The sequence below is a fragment of the Netta rufina genome (genome assembly GCF_964035555.1).
Source record: "Netta rufina genome assembly, chromosome: 3".
Classification (NCBI taxonomy): domain Eukaryota; kingdom Metazoa; phylum Chordata; class Aves; order Anseriformes; family Anatidae; genus Netta; species Netta rufina.
This window is the reverse complement of record NC_140125.1, coordinates 58,407,197-58,433,305: the sequence shown is the minus strand read 5'-3', so window position 1 is coordinate 58,433,305 and position 26,109 is coordinate 58,407,197. Positions and strand designations below refer to the sequence as shown.

Genomic DNA, 26,109 nt, shown 5'->3' with positions numbered 1-26,109 from the left:
GGTCAAAATAATTTGTGTTGTTTCACAATTCGTTCCTTGCTTGTTGAATAAAATGAGACAGGAGTGTAATAAAGCACTATTCATTTTGGATCTGACCAGATTCATTACAAGTCTCCTTTCTTGTTTCCCCTTCTGCACACTATGAAGGAATCATTTTCGTTTAGCAATTTAAGGTCGTATACACTACAAGTCAAAGAAAACTTTAACTTCAAGTTATAAATAATAATGATTTTTATAAAACTGCATTAGTTTTGCTAAATAATAAACTTGTCCTTGACTTCACTGGCAACACAGATGAGCCCCTAGATTTAGGCAAAGAAAGTTTCAGGATTTTCATTAAAGCTGTTGACATAAAATATTCTAGCTATCAAAATACTATCAGTGAAAAATATTGAAAGACTGGTCAAGAGCAGAGGCAAAATCTCACACAGTATCTTTGTATAGTTAATAACAAATACGCATGTATTGTATATACATTTAAACAGCATAAACATATTTGTATATGTAAATTATGCAAATTATATACATTTGCAAGAGTTTTATTTTACTGTTTATCCAATTTACATAATTTACAATCTCAAAAAAAAAAAAAAAAACACAACCTCACCTTCTTTGATTCTTTTACTGAAATATCACCACATCTGTCTGCTTAGAAGCCTGGTGATAATCAGTCTTCCACCTTGTTGTCTGTTAAGGACCAGACAACATTTCTGACCCTTTGTAGCAAGTGTGGAAACTTCCACATGTGGTCAAGCAATACTAGGGCCATCCAAAATGTTCAGGTGCTACTGTATTTGCTGCTAGTTACTAGTTTAACTAATAACAGTATTTTCACATTTTCTTGGTTTCTTGTAAAGCTTCCTGAATTATTGCTTGATTTTTTTTTTAATTATTTTTTTTCCCACAGGATGTCTCATATAAGTGAGATGTGGTGTTATCACTGGAAATGGAAGCTGCAGCACTTTGTCTACTTGTTTACCGTGTATATTATATGCATGCAGCAAGCAGGTAAGTTAGCAAATTATCTTCCTGCTTACATAAATGGTCTAGGTGCCTGTCTGCTGACTAAAGATTATGCTAATGTATGACTGAAATATGTACAGTGTAACATTTTGATGAAAATTTTGTATTATATTTTTTGTATTATATATTTGTTGTTTTGATTGGTTGTGCCATCTTTATTGCTACTGTTCAATTTTCTTGCTTCTTTATCATTTGGTTGTTATTCTTTGTTAGTTTTTCTTTGACTTTGTACTCTTAATTCATTCATCTTTCTTCTGCTTTTATCTTGTCAATACCCACATCTCTCTTGAATTTCTCATGGTTGCTGAAATATTGCAAGTAATTGTGTAATTCATTTTCCACAGTAAAGTCTGTGCCTGTAGATTATGTATTCAGTAATCCTTCACTCCAGTTACTGTTGAAAACTGTAAAATAACTGTAATGTGCTTATTATTTTAAAACTCTTTTAAAAAGAATTAGCCTGCACCCCAGAGGGGAAAGGCAGGGCTTGGGAGAATGATGAACTGCCCACTGTAGGAGAAGATCAGTTTCAGGACCAGCTAAGGTGTAAAAGGCAATTGGACCTGATGAGATAAATGCATAAACTCCTCAGGGGTCCTGAGGGAACTGGTGGATGAGATTGCTAAGCCACTGTCCATCATATCTGAGAAGTCATAGCAGTCCAGTGAAGTTCCACTGACTGGAAGAGGGGAAACATAACCCCCATTTTAAAAAAGCTAAAAAAGGAAGACCTGGGGAATTGCATGCCAGTCAGTCTCATCTCAGCCTTGCAAGACCATAGAGCAGATTCTCCTGGAAATTATACTATGACACATGGAAAATAAAGAGGTGACCGGTGACACCCAATATGGCTGCACTAAAGGCAGATCATGCCTAACAAATTTGGTGACATTCTATGATGGGGTTGCAGCATTGGTGGATAGGGAAAGAGCAACTGACATCATCTGCCTGGACTTGTGCAAGGCATTTGACATTGTCCCCCATGATATCCTTGTCTCTAAGTTGGAGAGACACGGATTTCATGGATGGAACACTGGGTAAGTAATGAATAGGCTGTCTGTTTGAACTCCAAGAGTCATGGTCAATGCCCAAGTGGAGATAAGTAATGAGTGGTGTTCCTCAGGGGTCGGTACTGGAATCAGGGATATTTAACATTTTTGTCAGTGACACGGACAGAGGGATCGAGTGCGCCCTCAGCAAGTTTGCTGATGAAACCAAGCTGCGTGGTAGTTGACATTCTGGAGAGAAGGGATGCCATCCAGAGGGACCTGGACAGGGTTGAGAGGTGGGCCAGTGTGAACCTCATGAGGTTCAACAATGCCAAGTCCAAGGTCCTGCACCTGGGTCAGGGCAATCCCACAAATGCAGGCTAGGCAGAGAATGGATAGAAAGCAGCCCTGAGGAGAAGAGTCTGGGGGTGATGGTGGATGAGAAACTCAACGTGAGCCAACAGTATTCTCTTGTAGCCAGGAAGCCAGCTGTATCCTGGGCTGCATCAAAAGAAGCGTGGCTAGTAGGCTGAAGGAGGTGATTCTCCCTGTCTACTTTGCTCTTGTGAGACCCCACCTGGAGTGCTGTGTTCCGCTCTAGGGCTACAGCACAAGAAGTACATGGATGTATTAGAATGAGTCCAGAGGAGGGCTTTGAGAATGATCAAAGGGATGGAGCTCCTCTCATGTGAAGATAGCATGAGGAAGTTGGGTTTGTTTCAGCCTGGAGAAAAGAAGGCTCCAGGAGACCTTATAGTGGCCTTCCAGTACCTAAAGGGGGCCTACAGGAAAACTGGGAGGACTCTTTTTCAGGGAGAGTAGTGATAGGACAGAGTAATGGTTTCAAACTAAAAGGGTAGGTTTAGATTAGATAGTTGGAAGAAATTCTTTACTCAAGGGGTAGTGAGGCACTGGAACAGGTTGCACAGAGAAGCTGTGGATGCCTCATCCCTGGAAGTGTCCAAGACCATGTTGGATGGGGTTTTGAGCAACCTGGTCTAGTGGGTGGTGTCCCTACCCATGATAGGGGTGTGGGAATTAGATGCTCTTTAAGGTCCCTTCCAACCCAGGCCATTCTATGATTCCATGATTCACATGATAGGAATTTTCCTCAGCAAGTTATATGTACACAAGATAAACACACACTGTACAGGGCAGTCAGTTTAAAGTTAACATCATCTTGGTCTGTAGTGACACTTGGGCAGAGAGTAATGCAACACATTGTGACTGTTTTCTTTAAACATATGAACAAGATACTTCATTTACTAAATGTCTTTTCCTAACCACTAGAGTGCAAAATATTTTAGGAGCTCCAGCTGCTTTACTGGAAAAAAACCTCTAGAGTTTATTCTGGGGCAGAAGAAAGTTTTGGAGCAGCCTGTACTACTCAGCTAATTCCATATCAGATGGGTAGTTTTGCTATTACAAACTTGCTATTGGAAAAAGGATGTTATATATAGAGTTTGTAGCTTCTTTGATAGATTTTTTTTTCCCCTCTAAATAAAAAGTACAGGGTTTCTCTGACATTTGAATGCAGTGGCTGTGCAGTAGCAGTTTCCAGCTTCATGTCCCTCCAATATGTGTTTTCCATCTTCCTTTTGTAGCCAGGAATGTACACTTAGGACCTGACTCATTAGCTGGCTGATGGCCTTTACGTCCCTGTGATCCTGCAGCTGCCATCCTCAGCATACAATAAGTCAGCAAAAACTGCTGTAATCTACAGCTGCTGTGAGCTGATGCCAGGTGACTGGAACATTAAGGCCCAAAGAAAGACCTTTAGTCTTTGCTAATTCCTCTTGATTAGAATATAGTTATAAAAAGTGCAGGTGGTATAGTAAGAGTTAATTCTGTGGGCAAGAAAGCCCTAGCAAGTATGCTGGAAACATTAGAAACAACCATGTTCAACAGACAAAATGTGTTTGCTGTTCAATAAGTGAAAGAGATCATAGATAGCTTGCTGTTAATTCTTGACTGAAATGAAAATGAGACATTCACCTCTCCAGTAACCTGCCATTTGGCAGTACTTGCTTGCAGACCCTTAGGTTTCATGTTTCTCTCCCTCTCTCTTTTTTGTGGGTGTGTGTATGTGAAAGCATAGGTTAAAAACCAGAGCCACAAAATGTAGCCTTTTTATCTGTTCTTTTTAGTACAGTAAGACAGACAAAGTGGGAAACTGTACTGCTCCTGTACATTTTATTTTGTGTCCTTAACAGGTACCGGTCAATTTGGCTGTGGATTCATAAGGTATCCCTAATCTCCCTGGCATCTTAAGCTTTACTGAAGTTACAGAGGAAATATTGGAAAACCTGATATTCATCCAGCTTAGCTAGTGAGTTTTAAGCTTAGAAAGCTATTGGGGTTTATTAAGCTTTGCCTAGAGGGGGTCGTATACAAGTTGGGGATTAAGATGATCAGATATGGGATTTATGGGGCTATTATAGGGAAAAAATATCAGTCATCCTGTGAAAAAATGCAAAAGTAATAATTGTATAATTTGACTTTTTAAGAACTGCAGGACTTAACTTGCTTTCAGAAGCAAAACTCAGGTGAGGAATGGTGGAATTAGGTGGAATGGTGTCAATTGGTGGAACATGGTCTATGGAAGAAATGTTCAGCCACAAACTGATCGGAAAGGTATGGACAAGCAGGTGTTGCAATAAAGTATAATCCCAAAATATAGGTCTGATACCTCAGAAGAATTGGTGGATAGTCTCAGACACTTAAAACAGAAAGAAATAAAATGGAAAGTAAATGATAAAAATATAATAAATGTCTTTAAAAGTTAAGGATGCTGAAATTTTAATTGTGGCATACTGGCTTCAGGTCATGTGTTGTGATGTGGGGTGCAGGTACAGATCAGCTAGCAGGCAACTTAACAGGTTCTTATTCCTGTCTGTGGTAGATATGCCTGATGGCTGTGAGCAAGTCATTTAGCTCTGCCTGTTTCCCTGCCTATAAGATTAAGTATAAGTAAGACACGTACTTAAGAATAAGTACGCGTCATCCTTCTCTTGTAAAAACTTTGCTTGTCTTCCAATGAAAACACTGTATGGAAGCTGAGATGTTAGAATGATGGTGTTTTAAACAGAACTAATTAAATCCCCTTTTATATGAGATTCAGACATTCCTGACCTTTTTGTTCACATGTATATTTTGATGGTTTCAGAGAACTCAGAGAGAAAAAAATAGAGTTCTACAAAATGTAACTTCTGAGGACAGACAGAAGGGACTAAGAGGTTTTGGTTTAGAGTAGGTAGAAAGGGGAATGCATAATTTAAAGTGTTTAAAAGAGGTGACTGCAATGGGAAGAAATAGGCTGATCTTTCTGGGCAGCTGAAACAACAAAAAGAACAGGTTTAAATTACAGCAAGATAAATGAGGTGAGGAAATTTATCAAAATGTAGACAGCAGTGGAACTGATTGCAAAGGTAGACTGTGAAATCTCAGTCCTCAAAAATGTATTCTAATGTCTGCCAGACATGGTTTAGTCTAAATGTTTCTTGCTTTGTGGGTTGAGAAACAGATCAGATGATTTCTGAACTTCCTTAATTTCTGTAATGCTTCCTGAGTCATTGCTCTATAGAATTATACTTTGGTTCAAAATTTGGGAAACAAGGAGATTCAGTGGAGATTCCACATCTCAGAATATGACAGTGGTTTTGCTGTGTCTTCAGTATTGTATTGGTGTTTTCCCTTGTGCCATAACCTCATTTTTATCCAAAATAAGGAAGTACCAGCTCACTACAGAAAGTAAAACAGTTGGCTCAAGTATGTGTAACTTCACAAGTGTTCAGTTTAGTCAGTGCTTGCTTCTTTCTTTTTTTTTTTTTTTTTTTTTTTTTTTCTCATAACAAAATGTCTGATGTTGCAGTATAGTTTTGACTATGTTCTGTATTGTAACCTAAGAGCAGAACTGGAGTTTTTTAGGTGATCTTAAAAGCAGATTCCAGTTTACATAGTTGCTTTCCAGACTAGTCCAATTTTAAAGTGTCTTGTCTGTACTGGACTTCTAGGTTTTTGAATACATGTGCTTTTTGAGGAGATAGCAACAACCTCCTAAAAGTTTTTACCTTCTTAATATAATCAGTAGATTCGTAAGTACTTATAAGTCAGCAGTCATTTTAAATTGACTGCTATGCAAATGTTTATTTTTATTCAGGATGTGGAAAATATTTCTTTTATCAAGCCATAAATACACCTACAATTTTTATTACACTCTTTCTGTGTAATGCCCCTTGCTGTTATCACAGAAATACTATGACCACAGCTTATGTCAGAGTGAGAACCTGTCCTGTTGTTCATCCATCAGAGTAGTGACATTGGTGTCAGTAGTCATGATTCCATGTCCTTAGGGTGGTTTTAATCAATACCCAGGAGCTAACTGAAGGGTAAGTTTTAATTCTACCATAGTCACTGAAATATTCATGTCATTTTTATTAATGGTTTGAAGAAAAAAAAAAAAGTATTATTTTTAGTTCGTCAATAAAAGAGGGATGAGAGAATAGAGAATAACTGAAATCAAGTCCTTCACCCACGTGGCTGATAATGGTCTCCAGTAAGGGATCAACCCTTCTTAACTGGAACTGTATAGAGAAAGATGAGATTAAAGTTCTCCCTTGTACATGGGAGGGTTTCTGAATGAACCTGTGGGCTCAGGAGCCAAGTGAGAGATGGGGAGGGAGTATGTTGGGAAGCATTGTTAATGCCACCAATGCTAGCAGCAGGAGTCAGTCACATCACCATCTGTGAAAATGGATTAAATTTTATCTGGAACTGCCCAGGTCAGGAAGTGAGTTTTTTCACCAAGGAGCTGAAACTGCCTCCCCCAGACAAGGGCCAAAGATTCTATCACTGAACAAATGATGAAATAATTGTCAGCATATTCGCTTATCTCTCTTTGTCTTACCAAGACTTTAGCCCCGTCAGCCAACATAGTCCTGGCATATGGTGAGGAGGCAGGGAATGGTCTGATAATGTTATCACTGATGCTTATTTCTCTTGTGGCACTTCTGGGGTGGGAACGGGTGTGTATATATTGCTGTAGAGGGCAAATGAGACAAAGAACCTTGTCAATGACTCAGGAGTGGAAATTTGCATTTCTGAATATTAAGGAAAACTCAGAAAACCTGGATTTTTTTAAAGAACTATTCAGTCTAGCAATTTCTTTCCTTGCATAGGCATCTATACCTCACATGTAACTGAGAAGTTAGTCTGGAGGAATCTGGGTATTTAACGAAGAACTGCAAAGTATTTATATTCTGTCCCCTTTACCTGTCAGTCTTCTTTTGTATTTTAATCTAGCTTAAGCAAAACAAATCAAAAGCAATCCTTTATGTCCTGCTTAATATTTACATTTCTGCTGGCTTGAGGCATGTGCTTAGAATTTCTGTTCATATAAATCTTGCAGAGAAAAATGACTAGTTGGCTTTCCTTTATTTCCCTCAGCCCTCAGTTGACAGGTTGTTAATGCAAAAGTAAATCACTTTTGGAATGAATTTAACAGGAAGCTGCCTCTCATTACTTCTGTTTACTTTTTTGGATCTGATTTTTTTTTTTTTTTTTTTTTTTGATGGTGCTGGTAATTCTTTTCCCTAAAGTGTTTGGTTCTCCATGAATTAACCAACCTTAAAAGCACGGTGATTTTCCTCAATTCTGTTATGCACTTGTAAGGCAAAAACAAATGGAATATCACAAAAATTCAAAGATGACTAGGACCTCACCTTATGGAGTCCTTGCATTCATTTATTAGGTACATTCATTAGCCTATATTCTTTCACTGAAGAACACAGCTTTAAAGAAAAAACTATATCTTTCACTGAGGGTGAAACTATATCTTTCACATATTTATGACCCATAGATTTTATAACCAGTTTGTTATATGTCTTTGCCTCTTTTTTTTTTTTCACTGTTAAAAGTTAAAAACATAGACTTTTTTTTTCTTTGAGAATGTCACTTTTTTTCTCTTGTCGGTAAGTCTTAGTTAAGAATAGAAGAGTTTTCCAAATAAAAGTTTCTTACATATAAATCTAGCAATCACATGACATGTATTTTGGTATGTATTACTGTTAATACAGGGTTGCTTTTCTATATCAGCAGACCTTTCAGACATGAAGGATTACCATGGTAAAGTCAACATTTGTCAATTAATAAGGAGTGCTGATCTTGAAGGATTTGCATGCGTATTTTTGTGTCTGTGATTGTTTTGCTAGAATCTTGGATTTGCTTACTTAATGGGCTTGCTTAAGTGATTTGCATAATGTGTAACATGTAAATGTTCACTAGATCAAGGCTTTACATGTCACTGTCTGATAACTGAAATTTTAACATCTGCCTTTTGCTTACAACCCTAGCACAGAGATGTCTGAGATATATTGGGGCAAGTAAATCTATACAGGCAATATTAAAATGAAGGAAAACACATGGCTTTTATTTTACAAGAATCTGAAGAAAAAAAATTAAAAGATAGAATTTTAGCTACAATTTGGTGAATTAATAAGAAAAATCCACCTAGAAAATATATTCCCTGTTGAGGTTGCACATAGAAATGTCTGATAAAATAATTCACACATACTGTTTCTGAACCTTTTCTACTCTCCATGGAAGATAAAAATCTCTCTCATGAGAAAAATAAATAAAAAAATAAAAAAGTACTTCAGGTATAAGCTATAAATGTTTTCTACAAATTGAACTAATGATGCTATGTATACAAAATATTGTGATACATTTAAGCAAAAGTACTTTTCCTGCCCTAAATATTGTAATAGAAACACCTGATTCAAGGGAAAGCATGGCTTCCAAAAACTCCTCTTGTTTTGTCTGGATTCAGTTCTCATTGGTCTGTGTAGTTTCTGTAAATGGCAGGCTAAGCTCTAAACCTTGCAGCAGTACAGGAAGATTAAGTGTATAATTCATAGTTTTAGTTCCGCTTGTGTAGTCAGACCCCTAGTAGTCATTTACATTGACTAATTTTATTGGTCTTCTGTTGAAGAATCAAGCCACTTTCCAGTCTAACAATAACTGTAGTCATACATTTTGACGCCACTGTAAACTTTTTATTCTTGTGCCTTTTTTCTCATCTTTCATTTTTTAGTTTTCACCCTACCGTCTGTCATAATGGGACAACATCAACCTGAACAGTATGCTGGCTGTTTTTAATTTGTTATTTGGAAACAATTTTGTTAATTGTACTCAAGACTTCACTCCTCCCCAATTCCCCCCCCCCCCACCACCAACATACTTACCAATTCCCATCTTGTGAATTTCTCCTTCAGTAACTTCTGAACATCATTTAAGTATTTAGTGGTTTGTCCAAATTCCAGTGTAGCAAATAACCACTTTTGACAAGAGAGGCTACCACTGTGCTGACTCAGATTGCTTAACACCACAAAACTACAGCTATATCAATTAAGATGTAATTTACTTAATATTCTACAGAAGTGTCAGCATGATTTACTTTTAAAGAACATATTTGTTGCAAGTTCTGGTAGACTGAAAAAAAGTGTTTATTGGAAAATATGTTGGTCAATTAAAGTGTGACAGATAGTTATCATTCTTAAAAACACTTTCCTTCTTAATATTCCTGAAGTAGTCCAGCTGTCTTCCAGTACATGGTAAAATGATAGCTTTTTAATGCTAAAAATCTTCAGGAGTTAGCTCTAGCAGAACTTAGTGTAGAAACATGAAGACTGTCAACCAGCTAACCTAATTTTTGAAAGGATACAATGCAATCAGAGTTTTTCCAGTTCCAGCTTTGTCTCTTATAAATGTGCTTCTTAATGGGTGTCAGACAGAAAAGTGCAACTCCCTGTTGTGAACAGAGTTTGTTTTGTTCAGATGCATGCTCTGGCTTCTCACAGTTCTTCTAATTAAGAACTGTGCAGTGACAAATCCATACTATGAAGCTGATGTCATTTTTTATCAGAATTTGCTTTTTACGTGGAAAAAAGGACTTCATGGTTGAAGTTGTCACAGAGGCATTTGTACAAGTGATGCAGTTCTCAGTGATTTTATTTTTTTTTTTGTGGTGTGAGGAGTAAGGAAAAGTATGTTTGTTTCTCTTCATCTTGAATTTACAGGAAATGCTTAGAAGCAGGTTTAAATTTTAAATATTTTACTATTTCTCCTTCTAATTCTGTCTAAATGTTCACCAGTTCCAGTGTTAGTGATGTATGATATTGCTCTTTACAGAAACAGGAAGCATGCAAGGAATCCTGAAATCGTCTTCCTAGCTGAGTCATTAAACATATGCAGAGGAACACCAATAACGTGTCTTTTGTACTGAAAGCTAAAATAACATAGAGGTTTTGTGCAGGGTGTGTATATTTATCCAGTGTCTCGAACAACAAATCCCCCAAATTGTATTCAATTTGTCTTGGATTTTAACATTGGTTTAGAGAATTGCATTTTATCTGTAATATACGGACAAAACCAAAAAGAAGTAATGCTGGTGTTGAACAAAGGCATCATTTGTATAAGTTAAGAATTTGTGGGTTTAAAATAATAGTTTAATAATGTTTAGAAGCAGTATAACTATAAAATCAATGAAATTTCACCTCTTCCATATATAAGCCTGGTATATCAGATTTGCTGTGTCCACCAACTACTCTAGTTACAGTTTATTGTGTAACTAGTTTATGAAATGTAGGCTTTTTTCTTTGAGCTGTCAGATTTGAGCCATTTAGTCTTTCCATGCTGTTCAGTATTTTGACTTTATTTTGGATTGGATATGTTTCTGCTAAAATCTGGTCACTTGAACAGACAAAGGCATTGTATAGCAACAACACCACTAGCCAGGTCTTCTATTTGTCTGTCTCTGTATGTGAAGAATTACTATTATGTTAAGCTGATCATTTCACTAAGCTACAAATTGCATTTAACCCTTTTCTGTTCTTAATTTCAGTGAAAGTCAAAATGGTAGAAGTAGCATTAATACAATAATAAATTTCCATCTCCAGTGGCACATCAAAATCAGAAGATAGTGCTGAGGATTAAAAATGCAAACATCTGTTTATATATATGCTCCCTCTAATAGAAACGGTGTGCATATTTTTCACATGGGTAATACCAAATGAGTGGCTTCTAAATCTCTTGCCACACATTAGTAACTTAAAAGTTACTTACAAATAATATATGCCTGGCTTAGTCAGTTGTCTTTAGTCTTCAGAAGTTTCTTTCCACCTCCCCACCACACCCTGTTGTTGGCAGTGTTTTTGATGTACATGATACCAAGTATTCTCTTTTAGCCAACTCCTATAGTTACTGACTCCTTTGACTGCCACCATCCTAGGGGAGGACCTGAAAGTCCTAGGGGAAAAAATAAATCATATTTCCTTGTGGTTGGCTTCACAAATCTTTTCTAAATAGTACACCATACCAATGAAATGTATCAGATGTTAGAAATGGAACTGAAAATTTTCCAGTTTTTAAAGTTATTGATTTAAAAACCTTTATCTTTCCTTATCATCTTAATAAGTTTTCTGGTGTAATAAATAGTCTGAATTTAAAGGAAGAAACTGACATTTTTAACTTTAAAATCTCCTTGTGTTTTTTCAATTTATTTTTTTATTTTTTAATATGTATATATATTTCTTAGACAAAAGCATTTTCAAGAAGGTAATGAAAAATATTTTTCTTACTAATAACATGATTGAAAAAAAAAAATCATAAAATAAATTCATAGTAAGCATGTAATTTGCTTTTTCATATGCCTGGGAATGCTGAAATTGAGGCAGACATGCTTTAACCTTGAAGTAATTTTGCACTTATTTTGTAATAAAATATAAGGAAAATCTTCAATAACTGTTCATCTGTATATGGTCTAAAGGTTCCTCCATTTTAACTGGACTGCATAGCACTGGGTTTTATTTCATTCCACTGAAGTCAGTGCAAGTTTATGGCCCCCTTCAGTATGAGTCAAGATACCTTGCTGTTGAGCTCTTTTGAATATCCCACGCTAAATTTCCAAATAGAATTTTTTTGGAAGCTGATGTCTTGGCAAAACTGTGCTGTTAAGTCACAGGAAGCCAAAGTTCTGCACCATGCCTTTAGAAGATTTAACTTGTCTAGTGCTGCAGTATTGCTATTCAGTGTAGAGAAAGAAAAAGGCTTGAAGAATGAAAGAAGAGTTGCTGTGTACACTTGGCAGCAATTATATGTTGTAACTTGTGGTTTTTGTCTGCACATTACTGTGATCTCACCCAGTAATGCTTGAAAGGGAAGAGAGTCTTGTATTGTGCTTTTTGTCTGTGTAATCCCCATGTCATATGAATCCTGACTTGGTACTTAAGAGCACCCCCCCCTTTGCTTTATCACCCTCTCTTTAGCTAGGTTTACTGCATCATATTTGTGATAAGTAACTGGCAGAACCAGTTAAAAAATCATAAGAACGCAGACATCCATTCTTGTTTCTATCGATCTATCCATAATCTGTCTGATGTTTAATCCTAACACATAGAAGAAAGCATTCTTTTTCCTCCTCAAATGGATTACTTTTGATCATAGTGGCATGAAAGATATTTTAAGGTTGCATAATATTTTTATTATATTGTGTGTGTGCTTCCAGTGAGAAAACAGTCCAACCTGACCAGAGTTTTAATCTTTAGGGTGGGGTTTGTGATTTTGTATTATCTTAATCAGCTACTGTGTTTATTCACTTGAGATATGTGAAAATCTGATGAAACATCTGTTAGTAGGGATCAAGCCAAGCTACCATAAAAAATTAATATCTGGTCTTTTAGCAATTCATGCTATTTCACATTAGATTTGTATTAGCTTTCATTGTAAGGAATAATACAAAAAGACAGCATAAAAGAAAATAAACTTGAGTATTTTAAAGGCAAGAAAAGTCTTAAACTAGAATCCGATAGTCAAAACAGGAACTTTGTGAGTCACAAACATAAATTACTTATTAGCAATTGGTGAAAATTAAAGGAAACATTGTTTTTTTCTTTCTAACATGTTTGTCTGTTGTACTTGCAATTTGTTCTTCATAGTTTGTTGTAATTTAGTTGTCTTCATGTTTGTAGTTCGGTTGTTTGTCTGGTCCTCATTATAGTTCTCATAAATAGTCCTTATTAGACCTTTTATATCATTGCTCATAAATCTACGTCATTGGAACTTAAACTTACAAGTATGTATACAAATATTGACAGTAACAAATATAATGAAAATCATACGCCATGCAAATAGACTTTACATCACAAAGGTGATTCTATACATTCTATACATTCAAGAACCAGTTGATATTCTACACCATTAGATACCATTGTTGGACTATACTTAGCAATTTGTCAACAATTATTAAACACACTGAAGTCCAATATGGCCAGTCTAAATGTTGATCTAGTACATATGCTTCCATATGGAGTTTTCTTGGGGTTACACACAGAGGCTTCAATATGATTAATAATTTTATTTCTATGTTTCTGAAGTTATAATGAAACTCCATTAAGTTTGTCCCCTTGAAGTTATAATATAAATGTTAAATGGTAATACTAATGGTATTTTAATATTTTCCTCATGCAGTGTGATCTTCCATAAATAAATTAGTTGAAGTCAGCATCATCAGAGGCTCCTCAAGATACATTGTTTAGATGTAGAATTGGACATTACCTTTTGCTTCTTGTGTTCTGCCATAAATAATAATGCTTGACTTGTTCATGGCACTACTTAGAAATACAATAAATATTAATTATGTGTGGGTAATGAAAACATTTCCATAACCAGGACTGATTAAAAATGCCTGTAAAATATCATATATTTATCATTCATCCTAGACTTTAATACAGTAAACTTTTGAGCTAAGCATGTGGAACAGCTTAAGGACAAATATCCATATGGAAACACATTAACGTGTATATTTGGATTGTGCAGGTGGATCTCCTATACTGTCTGTGAGTGCTGACATGTTTATAAGTCTATCCCAAAAGCACAGAGCCTTTGTCCACACTTGAAGTAAATTATGTTCTTGAGTATGGGCTGCTTTTGTGATGGAAAAAATATATCTGTATGAAACACAAATGAATAATATTTTTTATTATGAACACCTTTTTATCAGCAACGATATGAGACGTTTGACAGAATAACCAGGTTCCCAATTCCATATGGAAATTTAGACCATTTCAGTTGCTCATTTTCCTTGATATTGCTATTTCTTTGTAATTTACCTTTTTTAATTATAACATACTCGGTAGCTTTGTTTCTGAAATTTCACATGCTATTATTATATTATTATTCTACTTGTCCGTTGCTGCTTTAGAGTAATACAATGCTTCATTCCTACCAATTCTGACAGAGTAAGACATTTTTTTAGCTTTATAATCATTTCCTGTTTTATGTGGAGGTGAGGAAAAGATTGGGATTCAGTCAGTGAAACAAAACAAAGAATAATAATCTAAAATCAGCACTTGTTACTACATCTGTTGAAATGTCAGATATCTGTGTGGTGGAAATAAAAGTATAAAGCAGTGATGTAGTTTTGACTGTCACACAATGGATTTTTTCAAAGTTTTACTTATTTTAAATAAGAGAAGAAAGTCAAATAGTCTTAAAGAAATAGTCTTAAGAAAACACTAAGGTTGGAAAACCAGCAACTCAATAATCTACAAATAACAGAATTGAAGAATTTTATTTGCCTATGCAATTTTCCATTTTCATGTCTGCCATGATGGTGCAGATTTTAATTACAGTCACCTGCTTTTTGTCATTGGCCGTCCTTAGCTTAATGTGTGCCCAGAACTGGAATATGTACACTAAATGAGGCATTGGATTGCAAGATCTCATAGCTGGTATTGTTGAATGATGTCATAGAAACTAAATGCTGTCTCTGAGTCTTGCCTGCTAGGGGTAGCTGAGCAAATTATTTCAACGACTTTCTTTCATGTGTCTCATTTTTTTGTGCCTAATCTGAAACTATGTAAAGAGTGATTTTCATTCATAATTGCAGTTGAAGTGAATAGGAACTGTGTTGATTATATTAACATCTACATAATGCCACAAATCATGACTAAATTAAATCTTGTGTGTCTGAAATTAGACACCTAACATCAGAGAATACTTCTGATCTTGATATTCCCCAACTCTGTTTCTATAAAAACAAGTTAAGAATACTTCTTCTCTCACAGTCAGAATGTAAGCTTTTAATTAAGGACTCTGAGAAACATTCAAATGTAATACTAAAGAACACCAAAGAAGAGCTTGTGAGGAAATCAGTGATTTTGTTTCAAGAGAGGATTTGAATTGCTGCAAAGCTGGGGGTCATACGTTGAAGAATGGAGGTAAATCAAGATTCTGGAAAGTTGCTTATTGCATGGAATTTGTCCTTCCTGTACACTGAATGAGGTCCTGCAAAAACAGTAGTGTGTGATTATGTAATTGAAGATTTTTTTTCAATTATCTGTGCACAAAGGCCAAACAAAGGTTAACTCTGGCATTTCCTAACTTCAGAGTCCTTGATTTTGCAATCCTAATTGTGTCTGCATGTTCCTGGGAGTGGTTTTTAATGTTGGTATGTGTGTATATATACATGCAGATATAAATACAACTATTGTTAGAGATGCTTATTTAGAATTTTAATGTAACTCAAATGCAGAGCTGAAAGTCTGGTTAACTAAATATTTACTAAATATTTTTCTTATTTCATTGATTTTTATTACTTAATTAGAAAGCTTTCCACCATATTTTTGAGACACTTTGAGGAAGTTGAGATTGATAGTGATTGGAGTAATTAAGCCACTTCACTGTGAATCAATTTGCTTAGCAGTAGGAAAACTTTTCATTCAATTTCATTATTTGTTGCAGCCTTTGAATGACCCAGCAGTTAGAACAATAGCAGCTTGGTTCTGTGTGACCTATGTTGTACCAGAACATATTATTTTAATAACAGAAAAAGGAAAAGAAAGAGAGAGAGAGAGGTATTTGTTGCAATACTTTTGACAAGTAAGTATCCCATACATTTTTTTTTTTTCATTTTTTATTCCACATCCATATCTTCAAGGTGATTTCTTGTTACAAATTTGACATACACCCTTTCCCTGTCTTCCCAGTATTCTTTCCAGGGAAATATTGTGGAAAGGGGAAAACAAAACAAAACAAAAAAAAACAACAGACAACAACAGCGACAAAAAATACTCTCACAAACGCCTCAGCATTTGGAGCAGAAGATTCAATGCTGCACTTAGCAAAAGGGAGACAAGAAAATATCAACCTAGAGGTGAAATGTTAAGGCTTCTATTTCTCCAGTGCTAGTAGAGAAATTGGATACCTAGTATCAGAGGATGCTAGCACAAGCACTTGGGGAGTGTTGGAGTCTGGATGAGTAGGTCCTGTGTGGAATGAGGTTTGAGTAACAGTGGCATTTTGCTAGGATGTAGGGCATAAATGTAAATGCATAAAAAACTTTCTATGTATTTGAAGTAATGACAGGGTGCTAAGAACTTCGTAGAAAGATGCCTCCTTCTTTAGCTTAAAAAAATAATAATAATTAAAAAAAAAAATAGTTTTTTATTTACCCTACAAAGGGTAGGATAACTTTGATGTGAAGATATTCTGCTAGATGAAAGACTGCAACTGGCATGGAGTGCCAAGTGTCCCCCTGCTTCCTTAGTGTGTTTGGTGACAACATCCTCAAAAAGAACAAGGATTATAAAACCCATAAAGCATCAGATTTGCAGATTCAAAAAAGGATTTCCTTTAGAGCTAAGTTTGTTTTTCTTTTTCTTTTTTTTTCTCCTCCAGATGTAGCTGGTGGTAGGACAAATGAGGCTTCCAGAAATGAAGAAATGTTTAATAACTGTTGCAGTCTTTGGATTACAAGTCATCAAATATTTTAATTGTTCTGTGGACAACATCCTGACCCCCATTTGCCCTTTGAACAGAGGTAGACCTGCTACTGGTTTAGCTCGGGGGTCAAAGTTGGTCCTTAAAGAGTACCTGGACTATAAGACTTTAAATAAGGCTTATGTACATGATGATTCCTCCCCAAAACTCTCCTCACCTTTAACTGTTTCCATTTCAGGAATGAAAATCTCAATGAAACTCCTGTGGCTTTCTTGTTTATTAGCCTGAAATGGATTAGTGACAACTAGTAGCCCAGTCTCCCTTTGAACCCTCATATCCACATCTGTCTTGAGGCAGGGAGTGCCATGTGATCATTTCCTGCTGCACAAAGAACTGACTTCTGCTTATTTTGAACCTGGCTTCACTGGGTGGCCTCTTATTATAGAAGACAATAATCCCTCTCCCTATTCTCTGTAACCCACAGATTTTTGTAGACTTCTGTCAGATCGCCACCATCTCTTTCCAAGTTTGAAAAGTACTTGACTATTCCCTCACTTGCCCTTTCTGTCCACCTGTGACCCCCCCACCCAGACACCTTTTGTCTGTGGCTTGAGGGCTTGATTTATGTCAGGCTGGAGTATCCACACATGCCCTGGGCAGATAGTTGGAGCAGTAGGAGCAAGGTGGGATATGAGATGGAGAGGATCTTGAAGTTGGGGTGACCCAGAATAGGCAGGGCCCTCACTGACCAGATACAGTCCTGTCTAAGTAGGGTGAAAAGACAGGATGAAGCAATGACCCAGGGAGTCATCAGTCTGAAAATAGGTCCACAGACAGGACCAGAGAGAGATACATCTACATTAAAATATCCAGCAACTGAAAGCCAGTTAAGGACTTTTAGTGAACACAGGACTCTGTCTACACATACCTACATTCAATTTTATTTATTATTTTATTGCCTAGTCACTCTGTCTTATAAGTGAGTCAACTTTGCAGTTCTTTACAGTTTGCGGTCAAGGTATCTACTATCTTGAGTAGCTTTATATCTTCAACAAACTGTACTGCTTTACTGCTTTCCTGTGTACCTTCTGGACATGTTAACTAATGTGGCTCACAGCAAAGACCCCTGTAGAACTCTGCCTGTGACTTTCTCACCTTCTTACAGATTCATGTTTGTTCCTAAGCTCTACCTTGTAACCAGTTTGCTTGTAACCAGCAAAATCCATGCCAGAACCTTCCAAATTATGTAATGGCTACTTATGACCCTTTAAAGCCTTTGGCAAAAGTTTTTGCCAAAAGCTTTCTAGATATCCAAGTGAACTGTGTCATCTGGGTTACATTTACCCATGTAGCATGACTGAACTCTGCAGAGAACTCCAAGAGGTTTGTAAGACAAAGTGTCACATTACAGAAGTCATATTGACTCTCCCAAATAGATTTTATTTATCCACATGTCCACTAATTGTAGCATTTCTTATACCACAGATCCCTTGTGGTGGTTGAGGTGCTAGTCTGCTCAATGAGAAAAATAATATTGGAGTAAACCAGCTCTACTTGACTGCAAATTACTGGCAATATTTACAGGTGTTAACATTAGCAGATTTTCAGGAAGAATAACTGGTAATGATGTTGCCGTTCCAGTGCTTTGCATCTGGTAGAAGTGGTATTGAAAATAATGGGATGTTTTTATTCATATTGACATCCAGTGGAAAGGACTGAGTGGTACTTTATTACTAGTACTTTATTAAACTGTAATGAAAGGTGTGAGCAGCTCGCTTGACTGGTAGTTCCTCATTATAATTTTGTCCTAGAGACACTTGCAACTCACACCTGCGAACATTAGCAGAAGAACCTTGTCAGTTACAGTGACTGACTAGACCACACTGTTTATCTCGAGGAAGGAATCAAATGTGGTGTGTTTTTTTTTTTTTTTTTTTTTTTTTATATGAAACTCCCTCAGACTGTGATGGGGAGAAAAGAGCACAACCATCATTACAAAAAGAATGCATGGGTTTCTGCTTTCTTCTGAAATGCAGAAGAGACAGGAATGAACAGAAATGCAGAAGGAATCAAAATAGTCTGCAATTCACCACATTGTTATACACAGTCTCACGCAAATGTGGAGAAAAGTCTGTTACTTCTGTACAGTGCAGATCTGGTGATCATGGGACTAACATTCCTACCTCTCTCCAAATGGATGTAGCATTTCTGAATAACCTCATGTGCACATGGATATGGTCAGATAAATAGGAAAAGTTATTTCTTATTGATGGACAGTTCAGGGATTGGCTAGTTCAAGAGGTTTTTATACTTTATATTTGAATGAGCACGCAGAAGTCAGTTCTAAGTGACAGATAACACTGTTATGCTGGTTTTGTTTTTGTAGTAAACCCAAATGCCAAGAAACTTCTGATACTATTACTTCCTGGAAAGTGATTGTTTTCTCAGAACAGGAAGGCTTGTAACTTTTAGATGAAATAGCAAGGATTGCATTTGCAGGGAATAACAAAACTGTTTTAAAGACTATTTCGGTATTAAACAATATAGTGTGAACAAGAACACACAAATTGTTTAATATATTTAAGCTATTAGGCTTTTAAATTCTTTTGAGCTATCAGTATTACAAGTAGAGCAGTAGCTTTTCATCCATGCCAGATTGCAAAATAACAGATATATATAAAGATAGTGGGCGTGATTCACAGATAGAATTCTTCTTCATAGAGTTCTTTTCAAATTAATGACATTATGGGTGTGCAAAGGTAGTCTCCTGGGCAAGAAGTTAGTAGAAGTACACATCTTTATACTTCACAAATATCATTTCTATGATTCTTTTGTCTCATTTCTATTCTAAAATTATTATATTTTATTAATTTAAGTGCCAATAAGGAGGAAGATCAGGTACTTCTGATTGTTGTAATACATTTCTAATATACCTGTTTCCAATAGTTTTTTGTTTCTCGGCAATGCTTATCATCACCTTGACTTCTCAAGGTTAAAAAATTTCTACACTGGAACAACTATTTTCTTATTGTCATTGTCATTTGCTATGAAATAATACATATTCTATATTGCATCTGTGCTGAGAGCCATAGAGTAGAACCAGAACAAGATGATTTCCTGTAACAGTTCCTGCTCTGGATTTTGAAACTGAGCTTTTCATTAATCTTGACAATACAGTCCCAGGAGAAGGACCAACTTCAGGCAGAGCAGACAAGTTGCTTTGAGCAGAGGTCTGCGTTAGGCAACTGGGCAGCCATAGCCCTGCTACATATGGCCCAAGCTGACCTCACAGCCATTACGAAAGGGATGTGAATGTGTGGCTCTTGCTGGAGGAGGAGGTGGGACCTCCTTTTAAATATATTAATATATATATTTAAATATATTGAAATATGCATCAATCAACATTTATCACATAATCTTCACAAACTTCACTCACAACCAAAAAAATTCCCCACACCAAAATCAATGTAATAACGTCATCACACTAACAAAGGTGGACAATTTACACACAGTCCACCCCTCATCCCTTCACCACATTATAACAACACCAATTCATCATAATTATTACACTCTCTAACAATGTCAAGCAGCAGCAGTTTTATCAATATGAGTGAGCTGTTGTAAGGTTTGGTCTCTCCAGGCACCTTTCCACCACACCTGCATCGCTTAACCCTTTTTCTTAGATGGAGCAAAGAAAACAATCCCTTCGCAGACACACAAAATAAAATTATTTTTATTCTACTTAGAAGATTTGAACATAAATATGATATGATTTGTTTTTTGTTTTCCTGTTTTTTGTTTGTTTTTGTTTGTTTGTTTGTTTTGTTTGTTTGTATTTTGTTGTTGTTGTTGTTTTTTCTTTGTTTGTTTTTTTGATTTGTCCCATTTGGATAGTTAGTATGATCAATTGTTTTAAGATACAATATTCACATTTTGTCTGTGTTATCATTTTGTGTATGTTTTGTCCATAGACTCAGGCCTAGAGATAAAACTCGTGAACAACCAAGAAGTTCGGAGAAAAAAAAATAAATGTAACTGTCTTTCTAGTCATAAATAAATGTTTACACTTCTGCCAAAAGCTTGCAATTTGTATCTAGTGATGAACCCTTTGGTTGTCAGATTACTTACAAGTATTCCTCTGTTATTTCCATAAATAAAATCTGCTTAAAATTGCTGATAGCAATTGATTTTATTTAAGTACAGGCTGGAACAGATTTACCAGATGAGCCAAAAGAATATTTAGCATGGCACTATTACTGCCATGCAGTGCAGCGTGGTCAAAGGACCATTTAGACCAAGACTACATCAACCTTTTGCTTATCCATGTAGCATGGATATGAGTGGGTACATGAATAGGTCTGTTCAGCATTGTAGGCTTCCTTTATCTGGAAGAAAAGCATTTGACCCATTAGCCAGTGTTCTGCCATTTTCATAACCAATCCAGACCCTACTGAAGAAAATATGTAAGCATTTAACATGTAAGCCATTATAAGGATTTTCCTTCTTGTAGTTGTTCAGCCTGAACATGATGACTCAATTATCACATGCTATAAAATGCTATAATTGCTGTTAGTACTGTATATTGTCAAAACCTGTTTTGACTGTTCTGGCTAAGTAGTCTTGAGACTGAATACAGGAAGGGATGAGAACTGCCTGGACGGAGAAACCTCTGCAGCGATGAGAGTCACAGCTGTCTAGAGCACCTGAATGCTGTTCAGGCTACAGGTTTCTCTACAGAGTTTACTGCACAATAACACTTAAAAAATATATATATATATATCACAATTCCTGGAAAGCTGATTGGATGGGAAATGCAGCTTTTATTAAAACAGACTTTTTTTTTTAATGTATTTTTGTTGTTGTTGAAACTGAAATGTATATTAATTATGAAGAAATGCAACAGGATAAAAAATCTAGCTTCAATCACAAAATCACAGAATAACAGAATACTTGAGGCTGGAAGGCATCTCTGGAGATCATCTTGTCCAACCCACTGTTCAAGCAGAGACGCCTAGAGTAGGTTGGAGCAGGTTGTCCAGGACCATGTCCAGACAGCTTTTGAAGATCTCCAAGGAAGGAAAGTTCTCAGTGTTTTGATAATGGAGAAAAATACTGCATTGAAAATTCAAAGCAAAATTTTCAGTCTTCGCTTTGAATTGACTTCAATATTTGGAAAAAAAAAAAAAAAAAAAAAAAAAACCTTAATGTTTTAAAGTCATGTGTTAATTCACTTGAGGTGACTTTGAGGTGACTTTTTCCTGTCTAGTTTTTCTTATGTTACTTACCAGGAGATCCGATTAGCAGTTGTCACTTTTTTATCTTTCAGTTATTTTCTTTGCTACACCACGTTAACATGGCTGGATCAGTTGAGCAGATAATAGGTTCACGTTAGGTTTAATACCTACAGATATTAAAAGGTTTCTGCACTTTTCTGTGCATACTGAGTGTGAGCTATCCTGTGTTATCCTGAATTATTCCAAAGACTTCCCTGTTGGTTTGCAGGGAACTGCAAAAAAAAAACTAAGGAGCTTATTATATTAACTGTGTCTTAGCTGAGGTACAGTCATTGATAGGAAAATCCAGAAGAAAGAAAAAATAAAGTTGCTAAGTTTTATTGACTGAACTCTTGACCAAAGACCTAATCATAACAAAATATGTCTGTCAAAAATCAAAATAAAATTCAGATGATCTGCCTTAAAATTCTGCCATTCCTGCCATAGGAGTCTACCATAGTTCAAAGCTTACTCACTGACTACTGTTGAAGAAATAATGCTGTCACAGGACTGTAGCAAGGTGGATTTAGGTAGACACAGCAGAATACAGAATACAATGGCTTCTTGGTTGTGCACATAAGTAGTTTAAAAGGAATTGTTTAATTTTTCTTATCCATGACAATTGGACACTGTGGTCAGGGTGAAATGCAAGACTTCCTTTATTTCCTGTTTACTTAGACTCTATCCTCTTTGTACTGTGTTTCTTAATGATGGTTTTGGACTCTTTCTCCTTGTTCCTCAGTGCTCTAGCAGCCTGTCCAGCTTAGTTCTCCCACAGACATGATGTTGGACTAAGTTGTGCAGAGCTGTTATGTAATTGTTCACGACTCATTCGTCTCTTGCTTGTGTAAGTGAAATAGACCCACTAAAAAAGAATCTCACCATGGCATGGCCAGGTATATTTACCAGCTTGCTAAGTACTCTAAGCTATGGTTTAGCAGATCTTCATGACAGGGTCCAGTCTATATACTGCAGCATTAATATGCTTTTTCCTAATTTCTGTCAGTAAGGGCCTGTGAATGTTCTGTAAATCCTTGCTTTCAGGATGCTGAATGTCATAGTGAGGAGATACTGTTAGGAGAAAGGGAGAGTCAAATCTAGGCCTCAATGTTTTTTGACAAGCTTTGTCTGTGTTCTTCAGTTTCACCCTTGTGTGAGTACAATGCTATGTTTATTTAGCAAACAAATTGGTGTCATGGTGTGCTTTAGCACATCTTCTGTGTAGCTTTCCTATCATGACTTTTGTTACAGCTAGGACTCACAAAACAGTAGTTCTGTGGTTTTAGGCCATTTTTTTGCCTTTCCTGATCCAGCTTCTTTTAAGCTAATATATTGCCTAGATTGGGCCTTCCATTTATGTTTTTCTTTACCTTTGGAAATGTTCTGGGATCTATTTCCTTATACTAGTTTTTATTACTTTCTGTGTTCAGATAGAGGGACGTAAGGTAACATTCTCAGAATTATTTGTCAGATTCCTTATACCTTTTGTTTGCGCAGATATTTTTTTCATTCTGTATGCTTCAAACAATGACTCAAAACTAACACCGAAAGATTAATGAAGTAATATCAAGAACTTCCTGCACTCATTTGCCTAATATTTCCTGTTCAGATATAAACATACATAGGTAGTATGCTCTCCATATCAAAAATTGTTATAGTTTTATTTCTTTGTGTTAGGATTCTAAAGTAGGTAATTCATTTCTACTTCAGAAACTGTATATGGCCATGTCAAGTCACCCAGTGAGCTTCCTTTACAGTCAGCTACACTTTTTCATGATTGAGTCTGTAGGGTTTAATCTAAATTCCACTGCGAACGGTGAGAACATTGCTTCAAGTTAAGAGTTTTGGATGAAGCTTAAAACTAAATGGTCTGGCCAAGGACCATGAAAGAAGAAAAGCTTCTAGTCAACATAGAATATCAAACTCAAATAGAGAGAATAAGATATATTTTACATAATACGTTATATTTATAGTATAATATCTAAACTGTATACATATATATGTTTAAACATTTTCTTTTTTAAAAGTTGAAATTTATTACTCTGAATTCCTGTTTTTAAAAGTTTATCAGGACTTCTGATAAAATATCTAGAGCATCTGGGTAGACAACAATGAACAGGGTTCACCCTAGCTTTGTGCTTGACAGGATGATAGGACGCGGGTGTGGGAGACAGACACTATTCACACCAGCCTCCTCAGACTGCTTTTGAACACTTTACTGATATGGTTCATTAGTCCCTGAAGTGAATTTTCAATGCAGGGAAATGATAATTGAGATAAGTCATAAAAGAGCTGAGATAAAAGTCATTAATGGGTTCATTTGCGAACCCAGGTTTATGGTTTTCAGCTTAACAGTTTAGACTATACAGCATAGGTGAAGAAATTAGAAAGAGAAAAGAAAGCCACAAGAATGAGGGTGGTGAGGCACTGAAACAGATTGCCCAGAGAAGGTGTGGATAGTTGTGGATTCCCCATCCCTGGAGTTGTTCAAGACCAGGTTGGACAAGGCCCTGTGTAACCTGATCTAGTGGATGGCATCCCTGACCACTGGGTGGAAGGGGGATTGGGACTAGATGGTCTTTAAGATCCCTTCCAACCCAAGCCATTCAGTGATTCTATGCTGCGATTCTATGCTGCTTAGTAGCATGCTATTTACTGTATGAAGCGAGTTTAAATACCTTGCTGCCCTACTTAGCACATAGTGAAATGTCATGAAGGTAATGCAGTATTATGTAATGTAAAGTAAAAGCAGTAGTCTGTGCCATAGTAGTTGACAGGCATTTTATATTCCACAGCTTTTTATTAATTGTTACCCATGGCAAATTACTTTGATGTTATTCTATGCAAGAACACTGAGATAGTCCTGTTGTCTTCTTCCTCCAAACTCTGCAGTTAACTCTGCATAATAACAGCCCTGTATTTATAGGTGAAAGCATACTGGTGTTTAACTATTTACTTCTAACTTTTGTTATTGACTGTTACTGCAAAGTAAATCTATGTTCAAGAGGAACAATACTCCTCCCTCTTTTTGAGAAGCATGCTTATACTCTCCACACTGGTATATTTGCATCTTTGAACTTGCACCATTGCTTGTTGAAATGCTAACTCAAAAATTACTGTATCACCAACTTTAAGATTTTGAGTATTTGCAGGAACAGAGTAATTGTGATTAAAAACTATAATCAAAAGTAAGTAATGTGAAAGCAGTGGGAACTGTAAGCACTCATGGCACTTCAGAGTCAGGTGTTCAGTATTAGAATTTGATTAAGGTTTCTTCCGTGTTTGCTCTCTTTTAAGCCTGTTTTAGTTTAGATGTCACTATGACTCCAACACTGGAAGACACAGGACATACTCTCTTGAAGCCTTCAGTCTCTGAGGTTTTGAAAGATTAAATGATAGTAAAACTGTGCGCAAACTATGGTTTCATTCTCAGAGGGGTCCAGATATTCTATGTAGAGATTAAGTGCTGACAGCAGATCTTAAACATATACTTTTATATTATTACTAGTTTGTATTTCAGATGCAAAGGCAGAGAAAACCTGTAAATGGACTCCAACTCTAACCAATAAGATACATTTTTAACTGTGGCCTTGAAATAAGCTTTCCTTGGGAATGGTGAAACTGTAATAACAAACTGTGCTTGTAACTGTTGAGGAGAGCACTGCTGTCACTGGCATCTTCTGAGGGTGGGTTTTACTAGAACCATTAGCTGAAAAGTTACAAAGTGAGAATGTTAAGTTTTGACATGATGACACTTGTTGGCTTTCTTGAACTTCAAAGCTTTGTTGAATATGAAACCACTTCTGAGTTTAATATTTCTGGAAAAAAATAAAATAAAATAAAATAAAATAAAATAAAATAAAATAAAATAAAATAAAATAAAATAAAATAAAATAAAATAAAATAAAATAAAATAAAATAAAATAAAATAAAATAAAATAAATAATCTCAGGCAAAAGGAATATGGAAGCACACTAGGGCTTGGCTGTCATTATTTGAATAATTACAACAATTAGTGCAGTACAATGCATTAGAGGTCAAGTAAAGGT

General features: G+C 36.0%; 1 protein-coding gene across 1 annotated transcript in view; it reads left to right on the top strand.

Moving 5' to 3' along the window:
* Positions 1-907: 907 nt before the first annotated feature.
* ADGRG6 (adhesion G protein-coupled receptor G6) overlaps positions 908-26,109 on the top strand; it is a gene marked incomplete at its 3' end in the record, with an annotated part of 101,641 nt that continues 76,439 nt past the window's right edge. The window contains exon 1 of the mRNA XM_084283675.1: positions 908-1,008. Coding sequence (XP_084139801.1) covers positions 909-1,008 — 100 coding nt within the window. The 5' untranslated portion in view covers position 908. The remainder of the gene's footprint in view (positions 1,009-26,109) is intronic.